The 15,307-nt window shown below is 40.1% G+C and overlaps 1 protein-coding gene across 1 annotated transcript in view; it reads right to left on the bottom strand.

Moving 5' to 3' along the window:
- The window catches only part of ntn1a (netrin 1a), a 61,222-nt gene that overhangs the window by 22,657 nt on the left and 23,258 nt on the right, over positions 1 to 15,307 (bottom strand). The window contains exon 3 of the mRNA XM_069167555.1: positions 5,234 to 5,422. Within this exon, the coding sequence (XP_069023656.1) occupies positions 5,234 to 5,422 (189 nt within the window). The remainder of the gene's footprint in view (positions 1 to 5,233; positions 5,423 to 15,307) is intronic.

A 15,307-nucleotide genomic window follows, 5' to 3' on the forward strand; every position in this document is an offset into this window, starting at 1 on the left:
AGCTGAAAGTGAAGTCATGAAAAGCAATATTTTTCAACTCCCAAGCAGAAAACAGTTAATGTGTGGTCAATAAAAGAAGAAAAAAAAACAACAATCGAAGACATATGCTGAGGAGAGGGAAGGATGTTTTTAGCATGCTATTCTGATTGAAACAGACCATCCCTCAATCAATGCCTAATTGTCCCTTGTATGCAAAATATGCTTCTCATCATCCGACTGACCGATATAATTATATGATGGTTGATGTTTAAATTGAAGGCTGTGAAGGCTTGAATTCAATCCATCAGTCACAGAGTCAACTCCAACCTGCATGTTATTAGATGATCCTCTGAGGAGGACTAATCAAGAGCAGATCTCATTATTTGGCATCAACCTCTCGTGTAGTCATCACTATTGTTCAGTACTTCACATCAAGATGGGTTCTTATTAGTGGTAATATTTTGGCAATGTTTTGTGTGGTAATATTGTATCCATACATGGATGCCAAGTTCAATATTTTATTGTTCAAGTAACTACATTACTCAGGTGCATACAACATTTATTAGAGGTTTCTTGTTTTTCTTGGTCAGTCTGTTTGCTTCGCAATCCAATTTTGCTGCAATAAAAACTATAAAAGTGATGAAACTGTAAATTTTATTTTATCAGATAAAACAGATGTTGACAACAGGTGAGAATAGTCAAACATATATTGTAATATAAAGTATTTTTTGTAATAGTCAGCATATCACCAAATTTGTAAAATTGCAATATTGATTGATTGATTTAAGTAAAGTGATAATATTGTATGTTGACTTAAATATCGTTATAATATTGTTTCATGACTTGTGTATCGTGAAAATATTGTATTGTAGCCAAAGTACCATGATAATATTGTATCTTAACCCAAGTATCGTGATAAAACTGTATCATAACTTAGGTTCCGTGATAATTTTATATCATGACTTAAGTATCATAATACAACGTATTTTATCGTGAGTGAAGTTCTGTGATGATATCGTACCGTGGGATCTCTGATGATTGCCACCCAGAGTTCTTTAGGGATATCCCCAATGTTTAACTTGTAAAATAACGATAAGATTGACTTTAAAAATCAGCACCAGGGTGACAAACAGGGATAACAGACCAGCTGATTAAACTTGAGTTAGACTTATCACCCGAGAGTGACATTTGTTATCTCAGTTACATGTCAGAGGTGTTCAAAGACCACACAGAGTTCTGCCTCTTATGGTGTTTTCCCAATCTCATGAAGCTAAACTCTGTGATTTCTCTGTCAAATACACTCAGAGACTTTTATTTAGAGGTTTAAAACAGTTAAAGATACAAACAAGAGCTGACCGAAAAGCATTCTGAGTTTACACTCTCTCTCAATGAAGGGTGACGCTATAAATTTTGGCGTGTAAATGTAGCCACCGAGCCGGGCCCACTCTGCAGTGGATAAGCTGCTGCTCTCTTTTACACGTAATGGCCTCCTATGGAAATGAGCTGCTCTCTGAGAGGATTGTATTACGCATATAAAAGCAAACTCTTGTGCTCCCCGACCTGCCCGCGCTCCTACAGCGCTCATTCTTTTCCAAAAGCCACACAGCAAAAGGCTCTCTCTTTGAGTTCAATAAATAACTAAACCTCTTAATTGCCGTCACTTCAGTGCAGAGCACATGCTGTTTGAGGAGCGGACAGAAATTAGTTCTGCGGTTTGAGTTTCATTGAATTATCTTGAATTATGATATGGTAAACCTGGGAGAATTTGGCAGGGAGAGACTTTGACAGCACCTAAAGGTGTCTGACGCAGGGAAAAAAACAAAGTGGTAACGTAACGAAGTTAATTAACAAACAGAGAAAGAGACCTTGTAATATGAGGACACGCAACTTTAAATTCTTCATCAGTGACTTTCCAAATATAGTCTGAAAAAAATTGGCAAAAGAATAAGTTCATGCCTTGTATCATTTGTCAGTTTGGGTTAATTACCGCAGCTCCTTTATTATAAGTCTATTTTAATGTAACTGAATACCTCAGTATAACTTGGACAGTGTTTGCTTATAATTACAGAGGGCTGTGAGAGGTGGGAGGTACATAAACTCTGGCAAATTTCATGGCTGAAATTGAACAAAACCGTTTGGGTAAGATGACAATTTTGTAAACAATGATGAAATCTGTTTAATCTTCAGTTCGATGAGAGGCAACAGTGAACATGAAGGAGTCAAGGAGAAATAAATCCCCAGTGTGGGTGAGATGATTTAGTATTTACCAGTTTGAGAACTATGATGTAATGAGTGTATGACATGACTGCACCCCTGCTATGAGCCTATGGGACTATCATTATCTTATAACAATAACATTATTATAGAGCTTTTCATTTAATTGATATCCTACCCAGGGTATATGGAGATCATTTAACACGTTGTTATTTTTTTCATTAAATAAGTATATCACACTAAAATTCTCGTGGTGGTGCTGATGTTAAGTTGTACAATGACAATAATAATGATCCGAATAATGACTAGAACTGCAACTTGTACCAATTTTCTTGTTGAATTAATATCTTAACCACTTGTTTTCGATGAATTGTTTATAATCCGGTTTTATTTCATATCAAAAAAGGGAAAATAACAATTCCATTGCTCTTAGAGCCCAAGAAAGAAGCTGATTTTTTTTTTTTTTTTTTGCATTTGATAAACTGAGAACCAACAAAGTTTGGGAATTTTGCTTGAAAATTACTTACAACAATGATTTATTTTTAATTAATTAAATTGTTTCTGCTTTAAAGATGATAGAAATGCAATTGGGATTTTAATTGACAGTTAATCCAAGTTTGATACAGACATTTCTTATATTGTTTATATATTTGAGACATCAATACATAACACTGAACTAGCAGTATTTTTTCCTCAACGAGAGCGAGCGCTACGAGCGCAGTCATAAAATATGAGAAAACCAGCCTGCAATAGAGACAGAATTAATGCAAAGGAGACAGATGAAGATGAAGGAGGCGTCTGAGTTTCTCTCAGGGTCCAAATCAGTAGCAAAAGGTTTTACCCAGACAGAGAATTCAGAGCCAACCTCACATACTATACATCACTTCACTTCTGATGTCAGAGGTCCATGCCAGGTGCATTTTTCACAGCTTTTGACTTGCTGTTTTGACTTGACTTCATGACTCATTTATCCAAGGTTTCCTAACATTGAATTAGTCATCATAGTTGTATGAGAGCAGAGTTCCACATCAGTGGAACTTTTTTTTGCCGTTTTCTCTTCATGGTAAAAACATTTTATCGTATGGTGAGCTGAGGTTATGACTCATTTTATTGCTTTAATTTGGTTTGTGTGCTTCAGACGGGCAACTAAAACAAAACCATGAATGGATTTGTTCTGTTTTGGCTAACCAATTGTTGACTGCTTGTTTTTAGGGTCTCTCATTTCAGAAATTCCCCAGTGCAATCAATAAAAAAAAGTCACAAAATCAGTCTTTAATCATCTGAAATATGCCGGTTTAATCATAATCTCTAATTTGTAGGGCATTAAATATGATCCATTGTTTTGACCAGGCATGAATATAAAAGAGGACAAGAACAAACTATTATGCACTTATGCTGCTGCTGAGGTTTTCAATATATTGTTTGCTGTATATTTGTAAATTGTATATTTTCTCTACAAGTGCAACATTGTCTTAGATGCAGGACGAAATGCACAGCAGGACCAGAAGGCTTCCAACTTTTCTGTTACTGAGTGTGAGTTATGAGATGCTGAAAGAATCAAGTCATGGACACATAAGAAGGGATGTAAAAACAACCCCAAAAAAAGGGTAAACCTCCACAATAAGCTTGCCTGCTAGACACAGCAGACGATAGGGGTTAATGATACACAACGTCCTGTCGTGATGAATGTGTGTTTGCATTCCTGGCCGACAGGAGAATGGGCCCAAAGCCACGGAAGGTGTTAGAGTCAGTTTGGGGATATTGCTCATGAGTGAGTGGAGGGGGGTGAATGAATGCATACATCTGTAGAGAGCTTTGTTATTAATTCATGTTCATGCAGAGAAGAAGAAAACTTGCTTAATATGGCTGCTGGATGTCAGGAATGTAATGACACAAAATGAAACATGTGGGATGTCTTTTTACAGGCGTTTGATAAATGTTTTTGTTACAGCGGCATGAAGCATGGAACAGAGAAAAAAATGTACTTCCTGCACAGGGAAAAGGTGAAAATGAGGTACTAATGACAGATATATTTTATCAGTTCTATGAATCATTTAAATAAAATGCTTCTTTTTTGTTTAATTTAAACCAACATCAGTTTAACATGTTGTGTCCATGGAGAACGTCCATGTCTGTTTGCACCCGGCTTCTGTTATCTTTCCCTGCAGCTATAGGAGAGGTGAGAAAACATACTCTCTCTCTTTTCAGTCACCCTCACCTCTTCCTCCTCCTCCTCCTCCTCAACCTCTTTATTTGACCCTTATTAGCAATGGTGAGGGATGATGGCAGGCAATTCATCCAGCAGTGAGTTGTGAGCACACCTGCATAGGGGTGTGTTCCTCTTCCTGTCTTCCTCCTCTTCTCACCCATCATCCCTCCCTCCCATCTCTCACTCTCTCGCCACCCCTCTGATCCTCACTTTCTGCTTTGTTTCCTTCTTTTCTCTTCACTCCCGATCTCCCGTGCTTCTCGTTCGTCTTTGACCTGCAACGCAGATCACTTCGCACCTCGGCTCTGTTTGTTTTGCTTGTCCTGTCATCCCCTCACCCCACCTCAAACTAAGCCAAATAACTCAGTGTCGATGAGGGAACACCCACACCCGACCCACCCCATACCACCACGACCTCCACAGTCCCAAAAGAGCCCCAACTCATCTCCGCTGACAGAGGGAGATGAGGGTGAGACAGGCTCAGGAATGTAGAGACTGCTTGCTTCCCCCCACTTCCTGTAATTCATCTAAACCAGTTTCATATCAGACCTAAATATAGTGGCTGGTATTGAGTATGTAAGTATTCAATGTGTAGCACGTCTTAAATATTCCACAACATTCATTTTGATACAATTTTGAAGAGCAGGAATGTGTAAGTTTGTTTACTCCCGTAGTCACATAAAAGGGTCTTTTAATAGCAAAAGAATATGTAAATGTGGTTTGCACGTGTATTATGTATTTATATGTCTGTCCAAACACTGAATTCTGGGAAATCCAAGAGAAATGAGCCCCGTTGGACAACAAAAAGGAAAGACAAAAAGAGCCCTGTACCTTTGCAGGCTTTCCTGTGTGAGATAGGCTTTGACAGGTCTCTGTAGTAGCCCTCCTTGCAGTAGTGGCAGTGGCGGCCTGCTGTATTGTGGCGGCAGTTGAGGCAGACTCCTCCACTCTTTCTCCCCGACAGTTTGTAGAGCTCCATGTTGAAACGACACCTTCGCGCGTGAAGGTTACAGTTACAGGCTGCAGAGGAAAAACACAACAGGATGCAAACAGGTGAAATTAGTGTGAATGACTGTATTAGTATAGACATTAATTAGCATTTGACAGTTAAAACATACTGGAGGATTTTGTTGACTTTAACAAGTTAGGTGACAGGTTGGAGCAAAGACTGAATCGAGTTGGTCTTCAGACCAGTTGAACTTTCGAATATGGAGGCATTCATGTTTTCAAATATTTTTCTGCACCTACTGCATTTAACTGGCATGAATTATGACTTTATATCCTTAATAATACTGCACTCCAGGTATGCACTGATGTATTATGACAGGCAGATATGTTGATGCTGTTGTGGTAAATATTACAGCTATTAATTGTGATGTTTACAACATTTTAAAAGTTTTAGTCAGAGTTAATTAATGACTTAGCATGAAGCAGAGCCACTTTTGCTGTGGTTCCCCTTTGTTTTATTTAGTTATCCTGGTATTACCATTTACAATGGTACTTCAGCTGTTGCTACCAATGGACAATGAAACTCTTTCAGTTATATTAATTTAGTTTCAAGGATATTTTGTTAGTGCTTACAAAACTGAAATCGTTCTTGATTCAAAGCCATTGAGAGAGTTTAAACTTGTCTAATAATGAGGTCAAACACTTCTTCTTTTTCTTAACTCTTTCTTTCTCTTCCTCTCTCCAGTTGTATTTTTCTGTCTCTTACGCAAACACTTTTCTATTATCTCCGGAGTCCATACTGTACTAAACAGAAAGCAAAGGCCTGGCTTCACCATCCCTCCATTCCCTGTTAATCCCTGTGAGCATGTGCGAGACCCCTCTCTGCCGCTTGTTTACTGATGAGTACAGTTGCCAGTGCTGAGTTTAATTAGCCAGCTGATGTTTATTCATGACTTTCTGGCAGCAGAGTGAGGCAGACATGCCCAACTTCATTAAGGCCGGCCGTCCGAGACCGCAGGTCCTCCACCAGCACCACAGACATCTTCATGCATTATTCACTGCAGCACTTCTGATACAGTTCGTGGCTCCAATGTGTGTGTGGTTATACACGGTTCGGTATGAGTGTGTATGTTTGGAAATGGGGGTTATCTGGGTCCAACTGGTGTCCCCTGGTTGGTTCATCTATCCATGTGTTTCAGCACCACCTCTTCTAACAGCACTTTTTATCATCTGCTCGTAACAGAGGAAGGCTGTGCTTACTTCCCCTTTGCATCCCTGAAACTAGCTTCTCTACAATGTGTGCGTGTGTGTGTGTGCGTACGTGCGTGCGTGTGTGCATGTAAAAGTGAGTGTGTTTGTGTATTTAGTGGTTTTTTTCTGAAAGTGTGTGTGACTGTTTAGGACCTCTGAGACTCCTTCTCTCCACTCCAAGGACCTAATTACAATATCTCATACACACACACACACACACACATCAGCTCTGTGTCTTATCTGTCACGAATTGGCTTTCCCAGTTTCTGTCTTTCCTCCATTAATTAGGGATGCCTCTCTGCTTGTTGTCCCTCCCTGCTTGAGACTGTTGGTTGTAAAACTTGGTATGCAATAATTCTGGTTTACCCAAAAATAAACCTAAAAACAGAGATTGTTTTTACAGGATTTAATTGGAAAATATAATGTGTTCTGCCGCGAGTAAATTTTTGGTTAAAACAGTCACCTTTCCTGCTGTCTCACTTGACTGGATTTAGACCTATATTTGTGTCACAGATCTGATGTTTTATTGTTGTCTTAAGCTAGATTTACACCTGTTCAGGACTCATATTGTTTACCTTTCAGACAGCAGAGCAGATTCTTTGCTTCCTGGCTCCAGTGGAAAACCCCTCAAGCCCACTGATGGTCACAACCCGATACTGTGCGTCTATGCATAGAACATTTAAAGTATAAAGGAGGTTGAGGGATAAATGTGCTTAAAACTTTGTTTCATTCATATTTTGTGAATAAATTGCCACTTATTTTAACCACAGAAATTATACGATAACACAGTGGATTCATTATTCCCTGTTTAGACGGCTCTTAGACGATCTGTGTCACTGTGCTGAAAGCCTCAATGCTGACTGTCAGTCCAGCCAGTGAATGCCATGAGGCAGGTTCAGTCTTTTCAGTCGCTCCAGCTCTCGGCCACAGCTGGTGAAAGCTATCTCTGAGCATGCCTGCAGGCAACAGGGATCACCGTAGAGAGGAGTAAAGCTGCTGGAGGATCAGTGCTCGGCCTTAGACCTGCAAAAACCTCTCTGTTACACTACAAAGATTGTTTCACACCCTCCCTAAACACAAGCCCAGTGAGAATAATGCCATTGTACTGGAGGGCATGTTGGTTATGGAGAGACTATACAAGCTGGCTGTGAAGGTGTGGGACTGAAGGCCGCATTGTGTTTCAAGATATTATGCTTCCTGAGATATTATCTGAGATAATGGGGACAAGTGGGAAGCACTTTATCTAAACTGAGACTGAGCATGATGTGAGCTTGTACATACACAAAGCTTGTTCAATACCCATCAGCTCAGGACACAACATTACAATTGGCTCAAATTAAAGCGTTTCATGATTGTTTTAAATATAACATCATCACAGCTTTTTACAGATTTAAAAATTGAATTGAAAAATAACTGCAGATGTGTAAGCCGATATGCGATCCTGCAGCATGGTAAAATACCTACCTGTCACTCAGACATCGCAGTGTTTTCTATTCATTTCTCATTGCGCAATTCTCTGTTTCTCAAATAATCAACAGAAAATCAGTGAGTCAAAACACCTTCAAATCTATACAACTACACCCGCTCATTGAAACAGCAGCACACCACCTTTGTCACCATAAAAAGCATCATAGATTTATACTAAAGTAGCCAACAACAGCAGTCTTTTTCTCTGAGACGTAAAGCAAAATTAAACTCGACTGTAGTGTCAAACATTTCTGACAAATGCAGGTGGTGGGATCATGATTTAACATCTCAACAACACCTGAGAATGCAAAAAAGCACCGTTATTATAGCGTAATTGTTTTGTAAGATACACAACATCTGACAAAATTTCAGTCAAATAATCAGATTTTTTAGTTGGGTTTTTTTTTAATAATAAGTGTTAACAAAGAGGACGTTTTCCTTGCAGGACTCTCTTGGCCTTTTTTCAATCAAGTAAATTGCTTCAGTCTGGGTAGCGCGTCGGTGGCCGGCTGTAACCACCCCCAGGTGAGCAGTAAAAACAAGTGTGAACTGAGACCTTTAAAACGAGTGTAACTGAATTAGCTGGATAAAGCCAAGCTTAAACAATTTTCAACACCTCCTGTAAAAGTGAACAACAACTATTTTAAATGATAAAAAGCAGAATTTCAATGTATCAGCTGTTACAAAGTTTTATCCTCCAACTGCAAAACTTAACAGGAAACCCGATTTGTTTGTTGAGTGTTGCCATTTCTTGCACATCCTCGGAAACACGGGGCCTCATCGCAGTGTCTGACTGTGTTTTGGAAAGTTGGCTAATTAGTTTCTTTGAGTGGTTCCCAACCTCCGTCAACTGACCTAAGTCTTGGAGCTGCACAGAGGCAGCCTTCCCTCTGCTAATTAGAGGGAGAATTCAAGCAACAGAGTTGGAGGTTGAGGTTAAGCTCATCGTACTTACGATAAGCCTGGTAATTGCACAATGGTGGTCACAGCCACGATTTGTTGTAAAGAGACACTCAAGCAAGTGATCTATGCCACTTTTACTCCAAATCTACTGGGTGGATGGGTCGTAGCTGCTGGACGGTCACAAGCCCAAATATAAAGACACAAATTAGTAAAACGAGAGACCAAGAAAAGTTTAAAAAGGGAAAGCTCGTTGTATCTTTTGAACAATATCATTAGATATCCAACCTCCCACTTTGACACGTAACTTTTTCCTCAGTCAATCACATCATCATTACATAGAATTTTACATTCAGACTTTTGCAATGTCTGTGGAGGTCAGACGCAATGACAAGAGAGTCATATTTCCACAGCTCACAGATTTCAGCCACCCCGCTGCCATCACTGCCACCGCTCACCCAAACATGACAGCAAACCAAAATCTAACATTGCCACCTGCGAGCAGGGGACCAGCCACAGCACTGCTACTCTGTGTCCCACTTTCAAACAAACACCAAGGGGAGTCCACATATGAACAGTTTACTTCTAATCCTGCGGGTGGCCTTAAAAGTAGTCACCATTTAGTTCTCTACCCCACCCTAAGAGAGAATGGAGAAATATTGGGGTGTTCTCTCTCTTTACTATTTTTGGGATTGAAAAAGTTTTAAGAGAAAAATAAATAAAGTTTGAAGAGGTTCACCGCAATTTATTTTTGAAAATATTTTCATAAACTGTTCCCCAAGTACCTGGAACAACCTGCGACTCCCCGTGCAGTGTATGGTGCATTAAATTATATGATGGCAGAGTTTCCCCACTCTCTCTCACACACACACACACACACACACACACACACACACACACACACACACACACACACACACACACACACACACACACTCTCTCTCTCTCTAACTGTATTTGGATTCACTGTGATCGGCTCCCTGCTGCCTGCTCTTTGTGTCTTATAGCACTGCATGCTGGGGAAGTGTTTGCTGCTTCTCATGGCTAAACACAGAATCAGATCAGAAATCCTCTTTTACGTTCTTGTTATTTGCAAGGTAAGGCAAGAGTATTTGAATAGGTCCTTTCAATAGCAGGGCAATTAAAAGGTCTTTATATAATGTATAAAACTGCATTGAGGGATAATTTAAGACAGAAACTTTACTTCCTGCCTTGGAGAAAAAACTTTAACTAAATAATAGAAATCTATAGACATTTCTATTTCTAAGGTAACTTTTTTTTTTTTAATTTGTACTTGCCTGAGACCTTCATGTTTCTTCCTCTGTGCATCAGGTAGTTGGTGGTACAGAATGTATTCAGAGCCTTTTTTTTTTTTTCAGTAAAAGGAATAATATCGGCGTGAGCCTGCCAGTCAATTGTATTTAAAATATCAAAAGTAAAAGTGTCAAAGAACTCCACATCTCCTAGCAAAGTCCGACTGAAGGATGTCTTTGTACCTGTACAGGTCTTTTGTTTGTAGTCATTTGACTGAGTTTTGCAGTAGAATGTTAACAGTCATTTCAAATAGATGGTGCTTCAGATATTTATACAACTATGCTGACTGTAAACAGAGAGAAACTGGAAATCAACTTCATGGCAACAATTAATTTAATTGCATCCTGTTTTCAGGCTCTGTGTCAAGTGTTTATTGAGTTGTTTATAAATCAGAACAATGCTCCTTTTTATCTTGTGTTTGTTGATCCAGACACTGCAATTAAATAAAAACACAACTAAATAAGACTATGTAAGGGATGGAGATGACAGACGTCTGTCAGTGTTTTCTGTTTGAAGTTCTCTTTAGATTTAATTATATAAATGCTATTTATTTTGTTAAATATTGCCAAAATATGTTAAACTCCTGGATGAAAAATAAACAAATGTTTTGACACATATTGGTATCAGACTGTAAATTATCTTCTTGCAGACAAAGTCAATTTCAACATTATTCTGAAATGCTACTAAATGTTTTTACAAGTTCTCAGAACTATTAACTATGTTAATAGTGTGAAGAAAAGAAAAAAAGAGGACTCAACAACTTCAACTTCAGAGAACAAACTAGTAAAACTTCCAACATTTTTGTAATTATCTGTCAGTGGCTAAAAATCAGATGAAAAGGAAACCAAACTTCACTTTGCCAACAAAAAAAACAACTCGAAACAAGACTTTTTTTAGCCTCACCTCGTGCATTTTCATCCACACGTTTTTGCTGCAATAAAGAGCAGCAAATATCACACATATAGCAAAGAATAATGCTTTGAGAAAATTCGGAAAATATGGTGTGTGAAAGAGGTAACACTGGTAACGTAAAGGATGTGTGAAGTGTGTGGGGGGAGTTGGATGTTTGATGTACATGTATAGTGAGAAGCAGCCTGGGAACACCATGGGGTGTTTTTTTCATGGGGTGATGGAGCGAGGTTGCAGGCGAGTGGGAAGAGGGAATGGATGGGAGAGTGAGGCGCCCACTGCAGAGATTATATCAGGCTAATTTAATTCCTTTATTGCAGCCAATTAGCCGCAGCACTTTAGCCCCCTGTGAGCCCTCTGGCCCTCTTCACTGTGTCTCTAATGACCCCAACTAAACTCTGGATCTCTGCCGCCCCCAAAGAAGGCCACGTCTCAGTATTTTTAATAAGCAGTTTGCCTCCCTCTGTGCCGAGGGTGAAAGAGAGTGAAAATAGGAAAAATATATTGAGATAAGGAGAGAAAGAAAGAGTGGGAAGTGGCTGGGAAAAGAAAAGATGAGGTGGACAGAGGGAGGGAAAGAGATCAGTCTGCTGCTGTTTGCAGGCCTGACTCGAGCAGACTCGACTAATTGAGATCAAGTCATACAGAATATTCATCAGTCCTACAGGATAATCAAAGGCAGATTAAATATGCGGCAAGGACGGATTTCCAGTGGACAGATTCCATGTGCTGTCAAGCAGCCTGTACTCACTTGTAAAACCCTTTTTTTTTTTTTTTTTTTTTTTAAGTCAGTCAAGCTGCTTATTTATTTCTCCTTTCTTTATTTCATAATTTAACACTCACATGTTTCCCAAGATTTGGGCAAATTATGCAATTCCCAGTGCAAGCCGGGCAGAGCCTGAAGTGCATGTTCTGTCAGTGGGTGATAAAATGTAGTTTGATTATCTGACTGATGCAACTAAAGAGCTGTGAGAACTGGCTCGCTTCAGTGCAAGCAGGGATCCCTCATGAAGCCATTAGCAGTGGCGAGAAGGTTAATGTTAAGCTGTGGATTTATAGTAGACTGAAATAAATACCAGCAGAGGTGGGCACAGGTTTGTATCTGCACAGCTACTTATCCAAGTCTCTTCTCACAGCATGAGAACACTCACATAAATGCTGTATAATCAATAAATGACAAAAAATAAGAAAAGCCACAACTATTTAATTAAATTTAATCGGCTACTTAAATGGATTTTAAATATGTGAATAACTTGAACAACATTTGGTGATATTTAAATAATTTGTATAGAATATGTTGCTCTGTATGTTTTAATATTTGTGTACTTTACTTAATCTAATATTTATTATCTCTGCTTTGAATTTTTCCTTTTATACAGAGGGTGGCAGATCATTCACATCCTGATTGAAAAGTTTATCAGTCACAACATTATAAATAAATCTCACAGTTATTGTGCTGTAAGTACATTTTCTGCAACTGAGGGCTTCTTTAAAAAAAAAAAAAAAACGAAAATACCGACGCAGGGTAGTCAAGTCTGGTAAGCTTAAAACTAAATCAAATACATTTATAAAAGCATACATTTCTCTCTCTGTTTGGCCTTACAAATCCAAATGCTGATAAAAAAAAAAAAAAAAAAAAAAGGCAGGTGTGATTAAAAGCCTTTGACACATCAAATTTATTTAAAAAATACTCTGTATCTCTATACTCTGCCTTACTATCTTCAGCAGCCTCCAGCAGGAGGCCAGCCTGCTCTGTGCCGAGCTTAATGGCCCATATATTCACTCTCCAGTCTGCATGTGGGGGCTAATAAGGCCTTTCCTTTTTCAAGAGTCCAACTAGCCACACAGAGCCACAACAACAAAGAAAGGGCCTAATGGCCTCCAATTTCCCCGCATTAGTGCCCATTTAATGGCTGACCTGCCCTCTCGTTAGGCAGCGCAGCATGGGAGCACTTCTCAGCCTTGATGCGTGTGTACACATTTTCACACTTTTACACACACACACACACACACACACACACACACACACACACACACACACACACACACACACACACAGTCCTTCACCCCTCTAAAGCCACACCGCCTTGAGCCCCTGCAACACTTCCACCCCACGCTGAGACTGCATAATAGACCAGTTTGTAAAAGGGCTGCCCTGTGATCAGCGGTGCATCCATTTGCTGAGTAATCAAGAGTCTTTTGTCTGAGTGGTGTGTATGGAGAAATGTGTGTGTGAAAAGGTGAGTGTGCGCGTGCACTTGCATGAGAGAGGGCCTCTCCTCCAGTCTGTCTTTATTTGCGCGTCCATCGCTGTTAAACTGCGTGTCTCCGTGTGAGTGTTTACGTGAGTGATTCCAAGATAAAGCGGCGCTGCCTGGAAAAGACCTCCATCAATTCATGTCTATGGGAAAACACCAGCTGACATACAGTGCTGAAATAAAGGGAGCCTGGCGAGAGCCACAGAGGGGGTGACGAGAGTGCGTTGTGTATATGTCAGCTATGCCATAAAAATGCCATGGGTGGAGGATGACATTGGCAGGTCCTATTCATCACTATAGCGGTGAAAGGCCCTTTAGGGTGAATAAAGATTCTTAGGCCTGTCAGGTCCCCATAGCTCCCCGCTGAACAATACCTACTAAGAGCAGCTGTCTTAATAGCGTGAGGGACTGACAGCTTTAGGAGCGATACGATGCTCAGAACAGCATCTACGCAGACTTTGGTTGAATCCAAACAACGATCCGCTGTGTGATAAGACAATGCAATCGGATAGTAAGCTGTTTGCCAGATAGTTTTCACACTGAATGCATCCTGTACGTTTCTTGTACACATATGTCTTTAAGGAACCTGAGCTGACAGTATTGGCAGAGCCGTATAGCACCTCGATATTCAGGAGCCTCATGTGTGAACGGATGCAGTGGCACGATGGCAAAAGATTTTCCCCGAGCGTGATGATGGTTGGAACTAAGTGGATTTACATGTCCTGTATGACCATAAATCTCTGTGTTCAATTAAGAGAGCAGTTTTTATTGAAGGGCTGGAGTGGGAATGGTGTATAAATGCATTGTCTGACTGATAGAGAAATGTTTCCTTTTCAAAGTAAGTAACAAGTGCCCGACATGTCTTTCTGCCATTAGTGTCTGATCTAATAATCACAGTGTGAACTCTGAGACTTTTCTTTTCCCTCCAAGTATTTGCTGTAAATCAGTTGTGCAATGGTTTGCAAGCGCAGCGCAGCTCCCTGCCACCTGGCTGTCAAAGCCAACTACAATAACCTTTCTCCACAGTCTTTATCTATCGTTTTACATCCAGCCATTGCCTAACCCTGTCTCCTCTGCTCTCTGCATCACACATTCACACACTCCGCTTGGGCTACCATGGAAGACATGCATCGGAAACAGGCAAGACAGATTTCCAAAATCTTCCCAAAACAAGGTCTCTCCCTGCTCATGTCAAACATCACCTCCAGTCTGTTTACTTTGAGAGTTTGGTTTCTATGGGACCAGCAGATCCATAGTGTTTTGGGTTCACATAACTCCTGGCAGGTCGTCTTGTGCGTCGCTGGCCCCGAGGCTGAAAGGGATGGGCTGGTGCTGTCAAAGCTAGACAACGAGACAGAGCTCACACGAGGCAAACTCACGCTCCTCCATAGCCGTGATTCATTCTAATCCCACAGCCTGCGCAATTAAGGCCTTCAATCTGCTCCAACAATGTTAACTGAAGATTTTAAACCCACCGTATTATAACAGAATGCAGTGGGCCAACACTGATTGGCGACTGTGCGCTGAGAAAATAAACATTGTTTGAGGATTAGATGTTTAGAAGATTCGATGAGTTAATTTGGCCCTCTAGGCAGGAAAAGGCAGAGAGCGTCTCTTCCTTCGTGATTCTGAGAAAGACACGGAAAGACACAGGATATCTTCATCATTTCTTTCCTTGGTTGTTTTTTTTTTTTCTTCCTCTTGAAACACATTTTATACCTGGAGCATGTAAAGAAGAGCCCCGTGGGAGAAGGCGTTCACTACCTTTCTTTGGAAATCGTTCCCATGTTGGACTTACTGAGCCTTGAGGATGAGCACATGAGTATTGGATTAGGTTAGGTTAGGTTAGGTAGTTACT

Source organism: Embiotoca jacksoni, unplaced genomic scaffold (assembly GCF_022577435.1).
Source record: "Embiotoca jacksoni isolate LCO1_2020_lvr unplaced genomic scaffold, fEmbJac1.0.p SCAF_4, whole genome shotgun sequence".
Classification (NCBI taxonomy): domain Eukaryota; kingdom Metazoa; phylum Chordata; class Actinopteri; family Embiotocidae; genus Embiotoca; species Embiotoca jacksoni.